This window comes from Ochotona princeps, chromosome 2 (genome assembly GCF_030435755.1).
Source record: "Ochotona princeps isolate mOchPri1 chromosome 2, mOchPri1.hap1, whole genome shotgun sequence".
Lineage (NCBI taxonomy): Eukaryota > Metazoa > Chordata > Mammalia > Lagomorpha > Ochotonidae > Ochotona > Ochotona princeps.
Genome location: NC_080833.1, coordinates 62888926 through 62907598, shown reverse-complemented (window position 1 = coordinate 62907598; position 18673 = coordinate 62888926). Strand labels below are relative to the sequence as shown.

Below are 18673 nucleotides of genomic sequence, written 5' to 3'. Positions count from 1 at the left end.
TTTCGTCTGCTTGGGAAAGTAGTCAATGATGGCCAAAAGCCTTGGGACTCTGCACCCATGTGGGAGATACAGAAGAGGCTCCTGGCTTCAGATCGGCTCAGCCCTGGCTGTTACAGCCACTTGGGGAGTGACTCAGCGAATGAAAGATCTTCCTCTCTGTCTCTCTTCTTCTCTGTGTATCTCACTTTCCAATAAAAATAAATAAATCTTAAAAAAAAAAAGTTTTTTTTTCCCCCAAGTGGTTCATTCAACAAACAAGTTGGTATCTCTTCTGTCATGTGTTCACATCAAATTTTCACTAATTCAAAAGATACCTATTTTGTCTAATGCAAATTCCTATTGTTTTCCATTTAGTCTGAATTTCTTGATACAACCACTCAGTTCAAGAATTGCAAAATGATCCAATAAGGGCCTGGCATTGTTGCACATCTGGTTAAGCTATTGCTTGCAAGGCTGCAATTGGTGCTAGTCTGAGTTCCAGCTGTTCTACTCCCAATCCAGCTCCCTGCTAATGGCTTCAAAAAAGCAGCCCAAGCACTCGCGCTCTTACATCCATATAGGAGACATAGATTAAGCTCCTGTCTCCTGGCTTCAGCCTTGCCCAGTAGCAGTTGTGGCCATCTGGGGAGTAAACCAGCAGGTGGAAGATCTCTCTCCCTCTCTGTAACTTTACCTTTCAATACATAAATAAATTAAGAAACAAAACAAAACTGTATGCCCTTTTAAACAGATAAATCTCTATTAGAAATAAGAGGACAATTATGACACTTTCCTGTCAACTCAGAAACATCAGCAGTAGATTCTCTCTCCCCCAGAATAAACAAGGGGATTACTATATCTCTTGGCACCCTAGAAACATCACTGTCCATAAATATGTTGCTAACTTTTGTCTTAATTTCTAACCCACTATTTGCCTATTGTATTCATCAGCTTTTGTTACAACAACAAATATTTAGGACAAGCTATTTATGAAAGATATTTATCTTGGCTCACAGTCTCAGAGGTTCACAGTGTAAGACCAGTCAGGTCCCCACTGACTGGTGAAGCTACAGGATGGCAGTGGTGAAGCGGATAAGGAGGAAGAATCCTGCGGGAAGCAAGGAAGCAGACAGGGTGGCTAGGCCCAGATCAGCTTTTTCAACCAATTATCTCCAAAGAACTAGCTTCCGAGGATACGCTGCCAGTGGTGAGGATACGCAGATCAAGCTTCTTTGCTCTTACTGCTATCTACTCATGTCTTTGGGAGCACAACAGTTTGAGTAACACACTGAAAAGTAACAAGTTGAAAGAAGTAGCACCTAGGCATACTCACACACATCAGTGGCTGCTCAGTCATTCTTCCCAAATATTTCTTCTTCTGTTGGTCATTTCCAGCAATAATAACGGGCATTTCCTACCAAAGGTAATTGACATTAAAAACAGCAAAAATATTTTTGTTAAATAGATAAATTTAGAGATATATAAATTTAGATACATAATCCAAAACAAAAAAAGAATAACTTTACACCAAAAGCCATGAATTGGCCTTTACTCTGTAAGTTAAAGGGCTAAAACCATGCAAAAATATGTCAACAGCTACAACAGTAAAACACTAATAAAAAATTAAATTTCGGACATGTGACATGGTCCAAATGATCAGGCCTCCTAAGAATTGCTCACTAACTCCCAGCACTAATAGGGCTGCAGCAAGCCATCTGCCAAGGCTGGCTTCAGGCCTTGTCCTTGCCTAAGAATTTCCCCTGGAGCTTCAGCCAAAGTGTACTATTCACTTACAAGCACAAATAGCATTCTACATACAGGGAATTAAAGTAGCACAGTGTCAAACCACAGAATCAAAACTAACAGATTTGCTGCCAAATATTTTATTACATTAAAAAACAAACAAAAACCAACCTGTTTTACCAGTTAACCTAACCTGGTAGTAATTATCTCATTAATAACAGCTAAGGTAGTTTATTTTCTAAGAAACTTACCCCCAAAGAGTTTCCTTCAATAGCAGTCTGAATCCCTGTACATCCATAAGCCAATTCTTCAGTAATTAAACAAGCATCAAAAGTTCCAAGTCCAAGACCTCCTACAGTATCAAAATATTTTATGAGCCCATGATAATAAGTAGCATATCTCAACAGAAATAAAAATGAACAATTTTAATTACTTTCAACATGACCTCATTTATTTTAAATGATTTATAAATATAATGTCTATAGGTGTTCTGGCTGGCACTGCAAAACACATTATACTTTTTAAAAATAAATCTTAAAATATTCAGTAGACTATCACTATTTGTAATCTGCCCCATATTCCTAATTAAATCAGATTTTAGTTAAAAAAAAAAGGCTTCCGTTATGTTAAAATTTTAATCCACCAGTCCTAGGAAAAATGACAGTCTTAAAAAAAAAAAAGTTTCAATAAAATATAATACAGAGCCTGAATACAGAGATAAAAGAAGCAAGTCCTTTTTTACCAACTGAGTAGGGTTTCCTGGGTTTTTCTTGAAATTGCATGAAAAATGTGCATAAAACTTACCACAATTTTCAGGAATATGTCCATTAATTAAACCAAGTTCCCAGGCTCTTTTAATTAGTGGGACAGGATACTAAAAGAGAAAAAAAGTTATATTTAAAATCTAGATAGTTTTATTAAATGATCTTAGTAAAACAATAAAAGACTTTTCTAAAAATATATAAACTTACTTCACCAGTTCTATCATATTCTGCAGCAACTGGAATTATTTCTTCTCTGGCAAATTTACGAGCAGTAGCTTGAAATTCTTTCTGCTGTTCAGTCAATCCTAACAGAAAGTTATTTAGAAAAAATTAAAATAGGACAGTAAGTTGAGGGAAAAGTCTCATAAGATGGCATGTAGAAGTTTTATATTTAAAAGGGCACTTCAGCTTTTGATTTTCACAAAACAATAATAAAATCCTGATGTAATTCTAATAAGAGGTATCCAGATTTATATGAAGGATTATTATAAACTTAATTAAATGAATAAGTAGCTGGATTGAAGAGATTAGCTGATCATGAATTGCGTATTTTTCCAAAGATTTATTTTTTTTTATCTGAAAGGCAAAGTTCCAAAGATAGACAGACATCCCATCCTTTGGTTCATTCCCCTGATGGCATCAATAGTAGGGGCTGGGACAGGCCAGAGGCTGTTGTCTCCATCCAGGTTCCCCCCTGTGTGGCAGGAGTCCAAGAAATCTTTTTCCGTTGCTTTCTCAGATACATTAGCAGGGAGTTGGATTGGGAAAGAAGCAACCAAGACTGGAACCAGCACTCATACTGGATGCCTACATTACAAGCCACAGCTTAACTTGCTATACCACAATAGCAGCTCTTAAACACATTTAGTCCTCTAACTAGTGCCTTAATGTGGTTGCATCCCCAAGTCAAAGATTAGGTAAAATTAAACAAATCATAGTATATCTCAGGCAAAGACCTGCACCTTCTATGTTGGCGACTGGGTACTAGTACTGACTCCAACTTCCTGCTAATGTGCAACATGGGAGGCAGTGCAAGTCTACCTGGTTTTTGGCTTTGCAAGCACTCTCCCTACCCTCATCCTGGAATCCCCTAGCAGAAGCATGGTGTGTGAATAAGCAAATGGGAGATTTCTCAACCTGATTACCTCTCAAATAAAAATAAATAAATGCATTATAAGTTTTTTTTATTTATTTTTGTTTATTTCAGAGCAGAGACAAGAAAAGAGAGATATCTTTCATTGGCTAGTTTGCTCCACAAATGCACGCAATAGCTGAGACTGAGTCAGGCCCAAGTCAGGAACCGGGAACTCTATCTGGGTCCCACATAGGTGGCAGGGCACGGATTAGAGTTACAACCTATTGTCTCCCAGGGTGCACAATAGTAGTAAGCTAAATCAAAAGCAGAGGTGGATTTTAACTTTGTGTTCCAAGCAGCAGCTTAACTACAGTGCCATAATGCAGGGTACCTCAAAGTACATAAATAACCAGAGTAATCATTTTCATAGGAATATGAGAAGCAAAATGTAAAAGATAATTTTGCTGCTAAATTGAATAGCATAAACACTGCAGTACAAAGTAAGGAAATGATAGCTCCACAGTTTCAGTCCAGTGCTCCCAACATCAGTATGTTACCTCCAACTGGCACCAGTCAACATCCAGGTTGGAGACAGATAAAGGGATCAATCACGAATTATTTAGTATGAAACTACTTTGATCCACTTACCATGTGCTAGGGAACACCTACACAGCATGTAATGTAATCATCAGAGAAATTATATTACAGATATTATCCTAATTTTGAAAGGATCAAGTGAGCATAGATAATATCTGCATATTCCTGTACTTGAGCTTCGTAATCTCTTTCCCAATCACTTGAAATTAACTCAGTCTGTCACACTGAACAGTAATCACATCAAATCAATGCCATCTCTTCTTGTAGTATTTGCAAATTTTCTACTAATGCTCAGAAAAAAGGCTAAAGAAAGAAAAAAATCTGTAAGAAAACAAAAATAATGCATTCTTACCAGGTGTGAGTTAACCAAGTTGCCTTTTAACTATTTTTTGAGATTAAATCAACCAATGCATTTTTAACTAAAGGAAAAGTAAAAATTTGGGAGCAAGATGAACTTAGAAGGTGAAGAATGGGGGCTGGTGCCAAGGTATGGCACATTAAGTCTCTGCCTGTGGAGCGAGCATCCATATTAGGTGCCTGCTCGAGTCTCAGCTATTCCACTTTGTATCAACCTCCCTGCTAACAGCCCGAGAAAGCAGTAGAAGATGGCCCAAGTCCTTAGGCCCCTGCACTCAACATGGGAGACCAGGAAGAAGCTCCTGGTTCCTTGCCTTGGATTGGCCTTACTCTGGCCGTTGCAGCCATTTGGAGAGGGGGCCACCACAAGGAAGATTGCTCTTTCTGTCTCTCTTTTTACATCTGTAACTTTGCCTTTCAAATAAAAATTAAACATAAATAAACATAAATCTTATTTTTTAAAAAGGCAGCAAAGGATGACAAAGATAGGAATGATTATTTAAAACCAGTGGCTTGAGATTTTCATTTTCTAAAGATAAAGCGGTCTGTCTGATGTGGCGTCCTAAGCCCAGGACTGTGAACATCATCTATTAGCACAAAAATTACAGTTCAATAATTATGGCCTAAAGAGGCTTTTCCATCAGGGGTGTGAAACACCCACCACATGGGCCACATAAGGCCCCAGAAATCATTTGGTCTGGCTCTAAAAAAAAAAAAAGAAAAAAGAAAAAGAGAACTGAAAGCAATAATATAACTGAATAAATCCATAGCAGGATAATTTTTGAATTACTGTAATTAATTCTGTATAGCCTATGAATGATGTTATAAATATCCAAATGTCCAAATGGTCATTGGCAGGAAAAGGGTTCTTCATTCTTGTTACCGAACACCTAGCACTGTGTATCTAAGGATTGGATTTTTGAAATTAGTTAATTAACTTAAGTTATTGGAAAGGCAGAGGGTTGTCACAGATAGCTACCTAACTGCTGTGCCAGTAAAGAAGCCACTGAAGAGTGTTTTAAAAGTGTACACACACACACACACATATATATATACACATCTGTAAATTGAAGTTTATCCATACACACCAGCACAACTGTCATTTATTTTGGACTACAAGTATTCAGGAAAGAGAAGACCTATATGTTTGCTCTAACCTGGGTCTAACATACAGCGTAACCTATAGAAGAAGAAAACAAGATTAGAAAGAACCAGTGTGAGGGTTAACAGTCTGTGGGTGGTGGTATATATTTTCATGTGTATAATAAAAGTAAAGTAAAAAGATTATAACATACCAAAACTAAATCCTAATCCTGGTTCATGTTTTGGGACTGCTTTTGTGTGCTGTAATCTCCAGTCAATGCGAGAAATATTTCTCAAGACCTATAAAAAACAACTTTGTTAAAATAAATTTGATAAACATCTGTTAAGAGAACACTGGAATTATGGGTTCAGCAACTTCTTTAATTATACTCAAGGGTACTGTTTTACCAGTCATTATTACTTACATGCCTTCTATATAAATAAACCAACCAACAATTTTTAGAATATCATAGATTTTAAAAAAAGGAAAATAAGATTAATAGGTGTCTCGGCACTACTGAAGTGGAAGGTCACGGGACAAATGACAGAGAGAGCAGGAAGGCTAAAGGTGACCATTTTGGAAATATCCCTCAGAAGCTCTGAGGACACTGGTGATCAGGTAGAAGGGAACTGGATGGTCTGCACTGAGTTTAAGAACTGCTACACCACTAACTTTAACAACTTGTCCCTGGGTGCCTTGCACTGTTTAATAAAGCAAATCAAATCATAAAGCCATGTCCTGTATTTTCAGGTATTGTCCATGGGCATCTTTACAGTCTTGTAAACCAGAGGTCAGCAATCTACAGCAGTCACAAGTTTACTTAATAAAAGTTTACAGGAACACAGCCATCCCGTATTGTCTCCTGCTCCTTTCAGGGCTACGCTATGCAACTGCCACAGGAACCACACGGTCCAAAAAGCCAAAACTATGCTCTTTTCTTAAAAAAAAAAAAAAAGTTTGCCAAGCCCATTGCAGACTACACAATGCTACTTGCCTTACCCACGTCTATGTAAAGGAAAATTTTAAAATGTACAATCTGGGTCTGGCACCGTGACACAGCTGGTTAGGCCTCTGTGGCACCAGCATCCCACATGGGAGCCAGTCTGTATCCCAGTTGCTCCACCTCCCAACAAGCTCCACACCCGTGGCCCGGGAGGATGGCTCAAATCTTTGGGCACCTGTACCCATGTGGGAGATGCAGAGGACATTCCTGGCTTCGGATCAGCTCAGCTTTGGCCATTGAGACTATGTGGGGAGTGACCCAATGGAAGAAGAAGCTCTTTCTCTCTGTAACTCTGTCTTTCAAATAAAAGTAAAATCTTTTTTTTTAAAGTACAATCTGCCCTCTGCTGGCTCTGTCTTCAGACCAGAGAGGGTATAATTAAGAAGCCGTTGAACTTGACTGGACAATAAGATGCTGGACTCTATGTTTGGTATACGCTTGCAATGGGGGAATCTCAACTGCACTTGAGCTGTGGTTATGCAACAAGGTGGAGGAATCCACCATGGTGGGAGGGTTTGGGGAGGGGTGGGGAGAACCCAAGTATCTATGTAACTGTGTCACATAATACAATGTAATTAATGAAGTTAAATAATAAATAATTAAAACAAACAAACAAACAAAAGTACAATCTGCCACACATCTCCTTTGAAATCAAATTTTATATTCATGATAACTTTATTGACACAAAAGTTACCACCTGGATTTGCTAAAGTTAAAAAAATCAGAAATTCTAATGTGCTCCTGATAATGGTTTGAGGACAGAAAACGCATCGTTTATGCTTTAAAGGATATTGATGCATGCTGTGGTGCTGTGACGTAAATTGCTGCCAACAGTGTCGTCACTCCATATGGGTGCTGTTTTGAGCCTTGGCTGCTCCGCTTTCCATCCAGCTCCCTGCTAACATGCCTAGGAAAACAGCAACAGACCGCCCAAGTTCCTGGGTCCAGTACCCCTATGGGAGACCTTGAAGAAGTTCCTGGCTTCCTCCTGGACCACTCTTGACAGCTTTAACCATCTGGGAAGCAAATCAGTAGATGGAAGATCTCTTCCTCTCTCCCTCCCTCTCTACCTTTCCCTCTCTCTAACTTTTAAATAAATAAATCTTTTTTAAAAAGATGTTAATGGAACTATTCTGACAATTTTAATAAGCTAGATACTAAGAGAAAAGAACAGCTGAATAATATACAGTTTCTAGAATAAAATTTCTGTGTTTTTCAAAATCTGGGCAAAGAAACCATCTATTTTGTAGGTTATAATTCTTTCTTCCTTTCTTTCTTTCTTTTTTTTTTCTAAGATTTATTTTCTTTCTTTTTTTTTGTTTCTCTCTTTTTTTTTTATTAATTATTTTGCATTATGTCACAGTTTCATAGGCTCTGGGAATCCCCCTGGTGGCCTCCTCCACCTTGATGCAGTATTACAGTTCAAATTCAATCAAGATTCTTTCCTTGTAAACATATACCAAGTATAAAGTCCAGCTATTTATTGTCCAGATGGGTTGAACAGTCTCTTGGGGAGACCATTTCTGGTCCGTTGTTAGAGCTGGCAGAATATCATCCCATTCAACCAAGAGTCCCGACATAACATCAACAGCAATTTGCAACATTATGGAATTGACATGGTTGTGAGTAACCAGTGTGTTACAAAAAAAAAAAAAGAAAGCAAGTTCTTAACCACAACCTATGATTAGCCCATTGACATTTCAGTTTTAGTTTTATATACAGAACTGACTGCTATATACCTTAAAATGGCTATAAGGTACCATTCAGCTGTCTCGTGTCTATTTCATTTTAGTATTTAGCCATTTAAGATTTATTTTCACTGGAAAGGCAGATATTCAGATTGAAGAAGAAACAGAGAGAAAGATCTTCCATTTGCTGGTTGACTTCCTGAGTGGCCACAATGGCTGGAGCTGAGCTGATCTTAAGTCGGGAGTGTCTTCTGGGTCTCCCATGTTGGTGCAGGGTTCCAAGGCTTTTGGCCATCCTCCATTAACTTCTCAGGCCAAAAGTAGGGAGCTGGATGGGAAGTGAACAGCCAGGCTATGAACTGATGCTCACATGAGATGCTGGCACTTGCAGGCAGAGGATTAGCCTGTACAGCCATGGCGCCAGCTCCAGTTATCATTCTCAGAAAGTAAATCATTCACAGTTAAAGCAACACTGCAACTAAGTGGTTAAATATCATAATTCAATTAGCTCTTTCAAGTTAAAAGCATACCTCACACTTTTGAAAAAAATATTATATGGTATGGAAACTCACATTTTCTTTGCCACTTTCATTAATTTTATTTTAGAAGAAAGTATAGCTTCCTGGTCCTCACTGTCCAAACCTGCCTCGTTTACACTCACATTGCACATACTAATTCACTGCATCTCAGGTCAAGCCTTAGGAATAAGGTGTTATATGAATTCCTATTTTGCAAAAGAACAAACAGGGGCTCAGGGTTAAATAAAATTAGCAGAGATAATTGTGCTAATTAACAGAACCAGTAGTCGTTAACATTCACCATCAAAAATTCATGCTATTGGAGCCAGCCTTCAGGCATAGTGGGTTAAGTTACCAACTGTGACACCAGCATCCCAAGTGGGCATGAGTTCCAGTCCTGGCTGCTCAGCTTCAGATCCAACTCCCTGCTAATCCAACCAGGAGAGTAGAGGTAGAAGGCCCAACTGCAGGGGCCCCTGAGCCCCAGTGGGAGACCTGGAGAAAGTTTCTGGCCTCTGTGGCCATTTGGAGAGTGAACAAGCATCTGGAGGCTCTCTCCCCTACTTGCTCCCACCAGTGTCCCTCCCTGTAATCCTGCCTTTCAAATAAACCTTGGGAAAAAAAAAAAAAGTCCAAGCTATCTAACATGGTTATATACTGATCTTTCAGTTAGTCTACCAACTTCATAAACACGTTACAAAATCATACCAAAAAATCTAACTCTAATTGTTTAAACTCCATTGCACAAAAATCACACCTCATAAAACAGGTAAAATGGCGTAATAAGAAACTTAAATATGGATTATTTAGTGGACCTATGATAATTTGCAAAGTATCAGTTTACATATTACTTTTTACAGAAAACAGGTTATATAAGACAAAGTTAAAGATTGCCAGGGAACATTGCTCAAGATCCTGCTAATCACGTAATGTTAGGGTGGCTTGGTAGAAAAAGAATACAGAAACATCACTGGAATTAGAGTTTGAATTTAAGACTTGACTGTAGAACTACTTTTGCCACCTTGGGTAGATTACAAACCTCCTGTAGTTGTAATTCAAACCTGGAAATGATCTCACTAGGTAATCTAGGATGATTAAAGTATTTTGAAAGTCTAATGTCATACAAATACTGTTTTTCTTACTTCAGGTTCTCTGCCCAGAACTACAGACTTCCAAATACTCAAAAGACAGCAATTTAAACAAGCATCAATTCTGCAATGATAACATCATTACTGCATATTTCTTTGAAATATTACTCTTACAGCCCAATACAATAGCCTAGTGGCTAAATCCTTGCCTTGCATCTGCTGGGATCCCACTTGAGCTCCGGTTCCTGTCCTGGCTGCCTCACTTCCCATCCAGCTCCCTGCTTGTGGTCTGGGAAAGCAGTAGAGGATGGCCATGACCTTGGGACCCTACATTCATATGGGAGACCAGGAAGAAACTCCTGGCTTCAGGCCGTTGAGGCCACTTGGAGAGTGAAGCAGGGGTGGAAGGCCTTGCTCCCTGTATCACCTTCTCTCTGTATATCAGCCTTTCTAATAAAAATAGAAATAAAACCTTAAAAAGCAGTTTATAAAAAAATCCCAAAATTAAATATATACATATATCTTGGTTTCATGCTAGTATCAAACTAGAAATAAAAAGATTAACTTATAGGATCAGGCTTTTCAACATCCTCCTTTCAAGAGATATCGAAAAATCTCTTCCCAGTGTTACAGTAAACAGTTTTAAAGAGCTAATTTTTGTCTTTCAGAGTCCAGTATAAAAAACTGGGCAACAATCCATTCCAAGCGCTCTCCATTCTGCAACTGCAGCTTTTTTGGGTCAAAGTTCATCACTTCAATTCGGTTTCAAGTGACATTTAAATGGCAATCTCGTGTGAATATTAGTAATACTTAAGATATCAAAATGCAGCTAGAAAGTGGAATGTTTATAATCTGTGACATGCTAGAAATTATATCAAAACCTGAAGCAGTTTTTTTTTTAACCTTCCTCTTCCATGTCTAAAAAAAAAAGCGTGTCAAACCCACGGAGCAGTGTCTTCCATTTTCCTTACCCTCTCGGCGACGGTTCGGCAGAACTCTTCGGACCCCACACTTTGTACCACGCCTACTTACAGAGTGACATCTATTTTATTTTTACGCTCCTGGGGGGGGGGGGGGAAGTTTGCCGGAACGCAAACTTACAGCTGTATGGAGTTCTAAGGCGCGAAGGACGGTAGGGTTCCAGGGCTAGGGACAGGAGAGGGCGATTCTCAAGGTGGGATCTCTTTCCCACAAGGCCCAGGGCCCTGGAGGATGCGGGAGACGTCAAAGCCCGGCTTGCCAAGAGGAGGCGGCGGGGGTGCGAGCACGGCGAGGTGGGGACTGCAGGACTGCGTCATGGAGACTCCAGGAGCCCGGGGCAGCTCTTTCCTCAGCACTGCTTCCTGCTTTTCTGGGAGCGCCCCTGTTCTGAACCCACCGGACCCTCTCCAAAGCCCACGACATCCAATCCCCAACCCTACCACAGCCCGGTCTCCTCACCCCACAGCTTCGCCTAAACGCCGCTGCCATGTTGACTCCCGGAGCAGCCGCTCAGCCGACAGACAACCCACAGGGACTCTTAACAGGCTCGGCCAGGGTGGAGGTGACGGCTGGCCCCGCCCAGCAGGAGGACGGGGCGAGGCCTGGACTCGGGGAGCCGCCGGGCGGCGCGGGGTCGGGTTGGCGGGCTGCGGAGCTGATTGGGAGAGCGGCGTGTGCACGCGCGTCAGTGCCGGCGCAGGCGTGGTGCTACGTCGTTGCGCGGTTCGCGCGGCCGTGGGAACCCGACCCTGAAAGGACGCGGGTGCTCTCGGGACCCGGGGAGGCCGGAGGCGGGCCTGGAGGCCCTGAAGGACGGGAGGGGCGGACGGAGACTCGGTGAGAGGGCGGCCGGGGCGGGGCTGCAGCGTTGCAGAGCTAGGGTTCCTCTGAGGTCGTCCTTGACCTTTACCCAGAGACGATGGACAAAGGCTAATTGAGTGTGAATCGTTCCCGAAGCAGTGATCCTGAAGAGAAAACGTATCTGTGCTGCGGGTTATTTGCACATACGGACGGGTTTAACTGCAAAGAGATTCCACCTTTTAAAAGAGTTTCTGGGCGATTCATGACTGCCGAACTGGGTGGATATGGAGAGGTCTTTGGGAATTAGGGTGCAAGATGAGTCTGTCTGAAGCATTTGGCCCAGAAAATGGGTGTTGGAAGTCAGTGTCTTTCTGCAGAAGTGTACTTATAAGTAGCCTCTTTCTCTTCCAATAGGAGCCAGGGTCCAGAGATGTAACTTAGCATGTTATAAAGATGAGGGGATTTGTAAAACTGCAAGTTCAGATATTTTGTTGTAAAAGTGAATAGCATCGCATATTAAAGCCGAAAGTGAAAATACTCTCCTTATTTCCCAGGACTTTTCAGTGTCATTGCTATCATCTTAAAGTTTTTGCCACTTTACCCTTAAATATTAACTTGCTGAACCGTCTCTTTTACTAAATGAAGATCCCCATTTTTATTTTCAGTTGTTTGATTTCTGTACTCTGTGACTGTACTCTTCCACCCATTAGGAGTTCATTATGTGTTTATCCAGCCGGGATGTAGGCAGAATGTTGGTTAAGTGCTAAATTCAGCCAAGTAGTACCGGGGCATTCAGGAAAGGGGAGAAGAAAACAGTTTTTCATGACATCATAAAGAGGTTAGTAAACCAAAGTAGACACAAAAATGGGTATGATTTTGCAATGCACATCTTATTTTTCCAATTTCTTATTAAATTAAGTGAAGAACAAAAAAAAACCACAGAATGATCCAAATGGCAAATACTCAGATTCAAGCACTTTACTGTGAATATATATATTATATGTGTGTGTGCATCTTGTTTGATGCTGATTTTGTTTTTGCTGGAAATGTAGGTTGTGAATCTGAAGGATAATTCAGTTCGAAAGACTTAAGCTGTGTATCTCCTGCATAGCAACAAAACTTTTTAAAAAGATGTGTTTATTTTTCTTGGAAAGACAGATCTACAGGGAGAAGGAGAGACAGAGAAAGATCTCCATCTTCTGATTCACTCCCCAAGTGGCTGTAGTGGCTGGAGCTGAGCTGATCTGAACCAGGAGCCTCCTCCGTGGTTGTCCTCTATTGCTTTCCTAGACCACAAGCAGACAGCTGGATGGGAAGTGGAGCATCAGGGACACAAACTGGCTCCTAAATGGGATCCCAGCTCTTGCAGGGGGAGGACTACCCACTGGTCATCTTGCTGGAACCCTGCAACATTTGTTACATCTATGAAAATTAAGTTATTCTCTATGACTTCCTGTCCAATCAATATTCAGATTTTCCCAGTTGTCTACATTTTTGAGCAAGGATCCTATGACTGATCTACTGCAGTTTGAGTGTTAACTTTCTCCACTCTTTTTGAAACCAAAAACCAATCCATTTTTCCCCAATAACAATTTTTTTTCCTTAAAAGAGTGTTGACTTGAAGAATGCCCTAAGAGTTGTCTTATTTCTTGTGAATTGTAAGTTACTATGGCTAATTCAGATTAAACATTGGCAGGGATCCATCATAGTTCATTACTGAGTAATTCATATTGCATCACCTTGTGAAGTGTTTATATCAGGTTTTTACCACCTGTGATTACAAGTTTGGTCATTTGATTGGGCTGTTGTCAGGTGATTCTTCCAACACTACACACTGTGTAACTTTACCTATTATAATTAAGTAGTAAATAGGGTGATATTTGACATCCTCCCAAACAACCTTGCGCTTGAATTTTGCGCTGGGAGTAGAAATGGCATCACCATTAGAACCTTTCTATTGGGTACTGTTCTAGAAAGCTTTCATTGTGTTTTAAGATGATATAATTAATTATCCCATATTCCTTCTTACCCATATTACCATCTCTTCTTATCCCATACCCTTCTTATCCCATATTACCATCTCCCTCTATCCCAAGGGAACATAATATTAATGGCATACAATTTTTAGCTATTATTTTTTTAATATAGAGAGAACAGATTTCATTTAGTTCATAGGTAAAACTCTTTTAACGGTGCTCCTCTCACTCCTTCCTTTCTTTTGGAATTTTTGTGCTAACATTTTTTATTTTAAAAGATTTAATTAAATAAAGAATTGACAAATAAAAAGACTGTTATTCAGTAGGAATATAGCCAAGAGGTATGAACAAGCAAATGAAGGAATGTCAATTTAACCCATATATAATAAATTTCAAAATAATCCCATGATTATTTTATTTACTTCTTTTTTATTATTATTATCATTTTATGATACAGTTCCACAGGCCCCTGCGATTTCCCTTTACCCCCTCCCAAAGACCCTTGCCCTGCCACTAAGTTCTCCTATATTATTACTATAGTATATTTCTTCATAAACAGTTATATGTCTATCATTGCAGACATGGACAATGGCAGAGAGCCCATCATCCTATTGTCATATAGTTAACAGTTTCATTGGTAGTTCATCTTTAGTCTGGAAGTAGAGATTCATACTGCATTGTATCCTCACATCTGGATATGTTAGTTTCCATTTCAGAGTTACTATACATCTTCCTAAATGAAAAACCACAATACAAAATCAACAACAGGAAGACAAAGAGAAATTTACAATGCTATAATGTCAAATAACATGTTACTAGATATGATAGTCTCTATTACACAGCTACTATGTATCCCCTTAAATGAAAAGCCACAAAACAAAATCAGCAACAGGAAGGAAAAAGAAATTAACAACAGCATGAAGTTAAATAACACACTACTGAATGACTAATGTGTTGTTGAAGCAATGAATAAGAAAATCAAGAAACTTCTTGAAGAAAGTGATGCTACTATATGATATATAAGTCATTGAAGAATTTAATGAGGAAGCAAGTATTTTGAAGGGATGGAATTAAAAAAAATAAAAATCCATAAGATATCGTTTCTGCTGATCTTTGTTGGTGAGATATATCTCCTGTAGGCAACAAATATATGGGTTTTGTTTTTTGTAATCCAGTCTACATATCTATGATGTTTGATTGATGAGTTGAAGCCATTTACATTCAGGTTGACTATAAACATGTGGAAATTTGGACCTGTTATTTAGCTGCAGGTTGTTCATTAATTACTCTTCTGTTGCTATTTTGCTGGGATATTCTTTGCATTTGCCTTTGGTTTTGGTGGGCGCTATTCTTCTTCTCAAGAACATCTTGAAGTATCATTTGAAGGGCAGGTTTGGAGAGGCATATTCCTTTAACTTTTCTTTACTGTGCAAGAATTTTATTTCATTTTCAAAGACAAAGCAAAGTTCTGCTGGATACATTATCCTGAGCCGACAATTGTTTCCTTTTAGGGTCTGAAATATGTCACTCCATTCTCTTCTGGCCTGTGTAGTTTCCTGTGAGAGGTTTCCTATGAGTTTAATTGACATTCCTTTACATGACAGTTGCATATCTAAGTTTCACGTGCATATCTAAGGATTTTTTCCTTATGTTCAATTGGAAAGCATTTGATTATCATGTGTCATGGTGAATATTTCTTTTGGTCAAGCCTGTTGGGAGTTCTGTGCCCCTCCTGGATGTTGTTTCCCAATTCTTTCTCTAGATTAGGGAAATTTTCCTTGAATATTTCATTGAACACAGCTTTAATCCCAGTTTCTCATTCTGCACCTTCTGGAACTCCTATAACTCTTATATTTGGTCTTTTAATAGTGTCTTTCAAATCTTAAATACTTTTTTTAGCTTGACCCAGCTCTGCTTCCAGCTCTTTGTTTGTTTGTTTGGATGTATTTTCCAATTCTGAGATTCATTCTTCTGCCTCCTTCATTCTATGTTGGAGACTCTTCACTGTACTTTTAATTTGCTGCACTTTATTTTTTATTGCTGAGTGGTATCCCATTGAGTATAAGTATCACATTTTCTTTATCCAGTCATATTGGATATCTGGGTATTCAATATCGGGTAACTCCTTGATACATGGATTTCATTTGTTTGAGTAAATTCCAGTGGAGGGAGAAGCACATTTGATTTAGTAGTTAACACAACTATTCAGACACCAGTGTCCACCATAAGAGTACCTGGTTCAGTAGCCAGCTTCTGACTCCAGCATTCTTCTAATTTAGTCCCTGGGAGGCAGTGACGCAGGCTCAATCATAGGGATACTGCCACCCGTTGAACTGAATTTGGAAATCCCAGCTTCCTAATTCGGATACCGTGATTTGAGGTGAATCCGCAGAAGGGGACTCCATGGTGTCCATCTTTCTGCCTCTCAAAATAAATAAATAAATATAAAGTTACACATTCATTGATTTTCTGCTTTGATTCCTGCTCAGATGCCACGGACTAATCCTTAGTGGAATTGTCTGCTTTAAACACCTGTCTGTTCCATGTGAAGGATTAACATATACTTTCATACTTAGTGACAATCTAAAGATGTGATCACCTTGGAACCAGATCTTGAATTTTTTTTTAACTTTGCAGATTCAGAAATGTGAAGTTGCCAGCTTGTGAAAACAAGACTAGATTCTTGTTTAGACTGTAATAGAAGTAATTAGATGATACCACCAAAGTGTATTATTGTCCTTTCCTGACAGGTATACATTCTTTAAACCAGAAACCAGAAGCAAGACAGGGTCAGCAATAAAATTTCTTGGGAACTGCTAAGTGATAAAGAAAATGCCTTTAAGACCAAAAGAGAGGGCTGACATAATGGCTCATCTGGCGAACCTTCCAATTTGAGGGGCAGTATCCCACATAGGTAATGGCTCATGTTCTGGCTGTTCCACTTTCCATCCAGCTCCCTACTTGTTTCCTGGAAAAGCAGTCATGGATGGCCCAAAGACTTAGAATCCTGCACCCATGTGGGAGACCCGGGAAAAGCTCCTGGCTCCTAGTCTTGGATCAGCGCAGCTCCGGTCATTACGGCCATTTGGAGAGTGAACCAGTGGAAGATCTCTCTCAGTCTCTCCTTCTCTTTGTAAATCTGCCTTTCAAAAAAAAAAAAAAAGGCTAAGTTAGAAACCTTGTGCTTCATAAATTATAACAAGAGTGAATAGAACAAATCTAACATTGGAGAGAAAGAACTTTGATGGAGGGATATAGGCAGGGATCTGAAGGGAAAGAGAGGCAGTACAAGGTGAACTGAGCTAACCATTGGCTTAGAACATAGCATTGAAAGACTCACTGCTTCTCTCGATTGTTAATGTAGTTGGGATTATCTATCAAGGAGTGAATTGTATGTGGCTAATGGAGCAGTTCTAAAAGCAGCCAGTCTTAAACTTGCAGAACCAGTTCATACTTAGGAGGTAGGGGTAAAGAGTCATGACTAGAAACAGAATAATCCAAAAATATTCAGGTTAAAACTCTGAGATTAAGGTCCTAAGTGGTTGGGTTACTGAGATATTAAAACTGCAGTACAGCTTCTGGTAGTGTGAGTGCCTGGCTTGTACTGGTGTGGGTAGGCTTCTGGGAGTCTGGGGGTGTGGGCTTTCAGGAGTCCTGAGGTATGGCACTGATGGGGGCATGTGGAGACCTGGCATGTGCTAAGGTGGGCAGAGTGAGCCTTAGGATTTTTGCATGTGTTTGATCACAGTTGGAGTGGGTAGGATGGGGAGAGCCCTAGGTTGGGATGCTGCCATGGTGTGCTGGTAGACTAGACTTGGGGAATTTTATTTTGGTTATTTTTCGTGTTTTGAAAGACTTTTAAAAATCTATTTTTTTTTTTTTTTTGGAAAGTCAGATATACAGAGAGGAGGTGAGACAGAGAGGAAGATCTTCCCTCTGATGATTCACTCCCCAACAATGGCTGGAGCTGAGAACAGCCTGTAAGAAGAGTCTGCAAGAGGCCCCAGGGAAAATTGCTGCACTGTGTTTAAACTGACGTCTTCAAATTCAGATCTATGTACTTGATGTTTGCACCAGCTAATTATCTAAAAACCCTACAAATAAAATAATATGTTGATACATAACTTTATATTCCCTTTGCATATAATACAAGCATGAATATATTCACAGTCTCATTAGAAAATTATGTTTTAGTGCAAGTATGACTGACTGTAAATATACCTTTTGAAAATATTGTAGATCCCGGACATTGGCTGTATTAATATATGCTCGTAATTGTCGTTTTTGATATTTCTTTTTGTAAGATTTATTTATTTTTATTGGAAAGGCAGATTTACTGATTGAAGGAGACAGAAAGAAAGATCTTCCATCTGCTGGTTCACTCCCCAAGTGGTTGCAATGGACTATGCTGAATCCAGAAGCCAGAAACTTCTTCTTCTCGATTTCCCACATGAGTGCAAGGTCCCAAGGCTTTGGACCATTCTCTACTGCTTTCCCAGGCTACAGCAGGGAGCTAGAAGGGAAGAAGAGTAGATGGGACACAAATTGGTGCCTGTATGAGATCCCAGTACTAGCAAGGTGAGGATTTAGTCACTGAGTCATCGCACTGGGCCCGAATTCTATATTTCTTTAAGGAGTTCTAGAAGGTACCTTAGTTATCCAAGCAGTCATGTTCCAGAAAAGCTGAAACTGAGATGCAGTGTGAGCCAATCACAAGAAGTATTTTACATTTGTCAGATGCTGTGGATGCCAATCTTGCAGTCAGAAAGAAAAGGAAATGTAAAAAATATTGGTAATCCAATTAAAAAAGGAAACACAAAATGGCAAATTGCACATAAAATATTACAAAAGGAATTAGATAAATATGAGGGTACTTCAGAAGGTTCTCAAAAAAACAGAATTAAAGATTTCTATTGAGGCTGAAAAGCATGCATTGCTTTTCCATAATGCACATTTGCATGAACTTTCCAAAAATTTTGAAACATCACTGGTTACAAATGCCACCTGAAAATACTGATA

General features: G+C 39.5%; 2 protein-coding genes across 3 annotated transcripts in view; one reads left to right on the top strand and one right to left on the bottom strand.

The window, feature by feature from the left end:
* ACADM (acyl-CoA dehydrogenase medium chain) overlaps positions 1–11393 on the bottom strand; it is a 36116-nt gene extending 24723 nt beyond the window's left edge. Inside the window, exons 1-6 of the mRNA XM_058658175.1 lie at positions 11337–11393; positions 5811–5898; positions 2694–2791; positions 2527–2596; positions 1974–2074; positions 1313–1393 (exon numbers count right to left, since the gene is read on the bottom strand). Coding sequence (XP_058514158.1) covers positions 1313–1393; positions 1974–2074; positions 2527–2596; positions 2694–2791; positions 5811–5898; positions 11337–11366 — 468 coding nt within the window. The 5' untranslated portion in view covers positions 11367–11393. The remainder of the gene's footprint in view (positions 1–1312; positions 1394–1973; positions 2075–2526; positions 2597–2693; positions 2792–5810; positions 5899–11336) is intronic.
* Positions 11394–11544: 151 nt separating this feature from the next.
* Positions 11545–18673, top strand: part of SLC44A5 (solute carrier family 44 member 5) — a 369267-nt gene continuing 362138 nt past the window's right edge. For both annotated transcript variants that reach the window (XM_058658158.1, XM_058658145.1), the window contains exon 1: positions 11545–11714. The gene's annotated coding sequence lies outside the window, so the exon portion shown is untranslated. The remainder of the gene's footprint in view (positions 11715–18673) is intronic.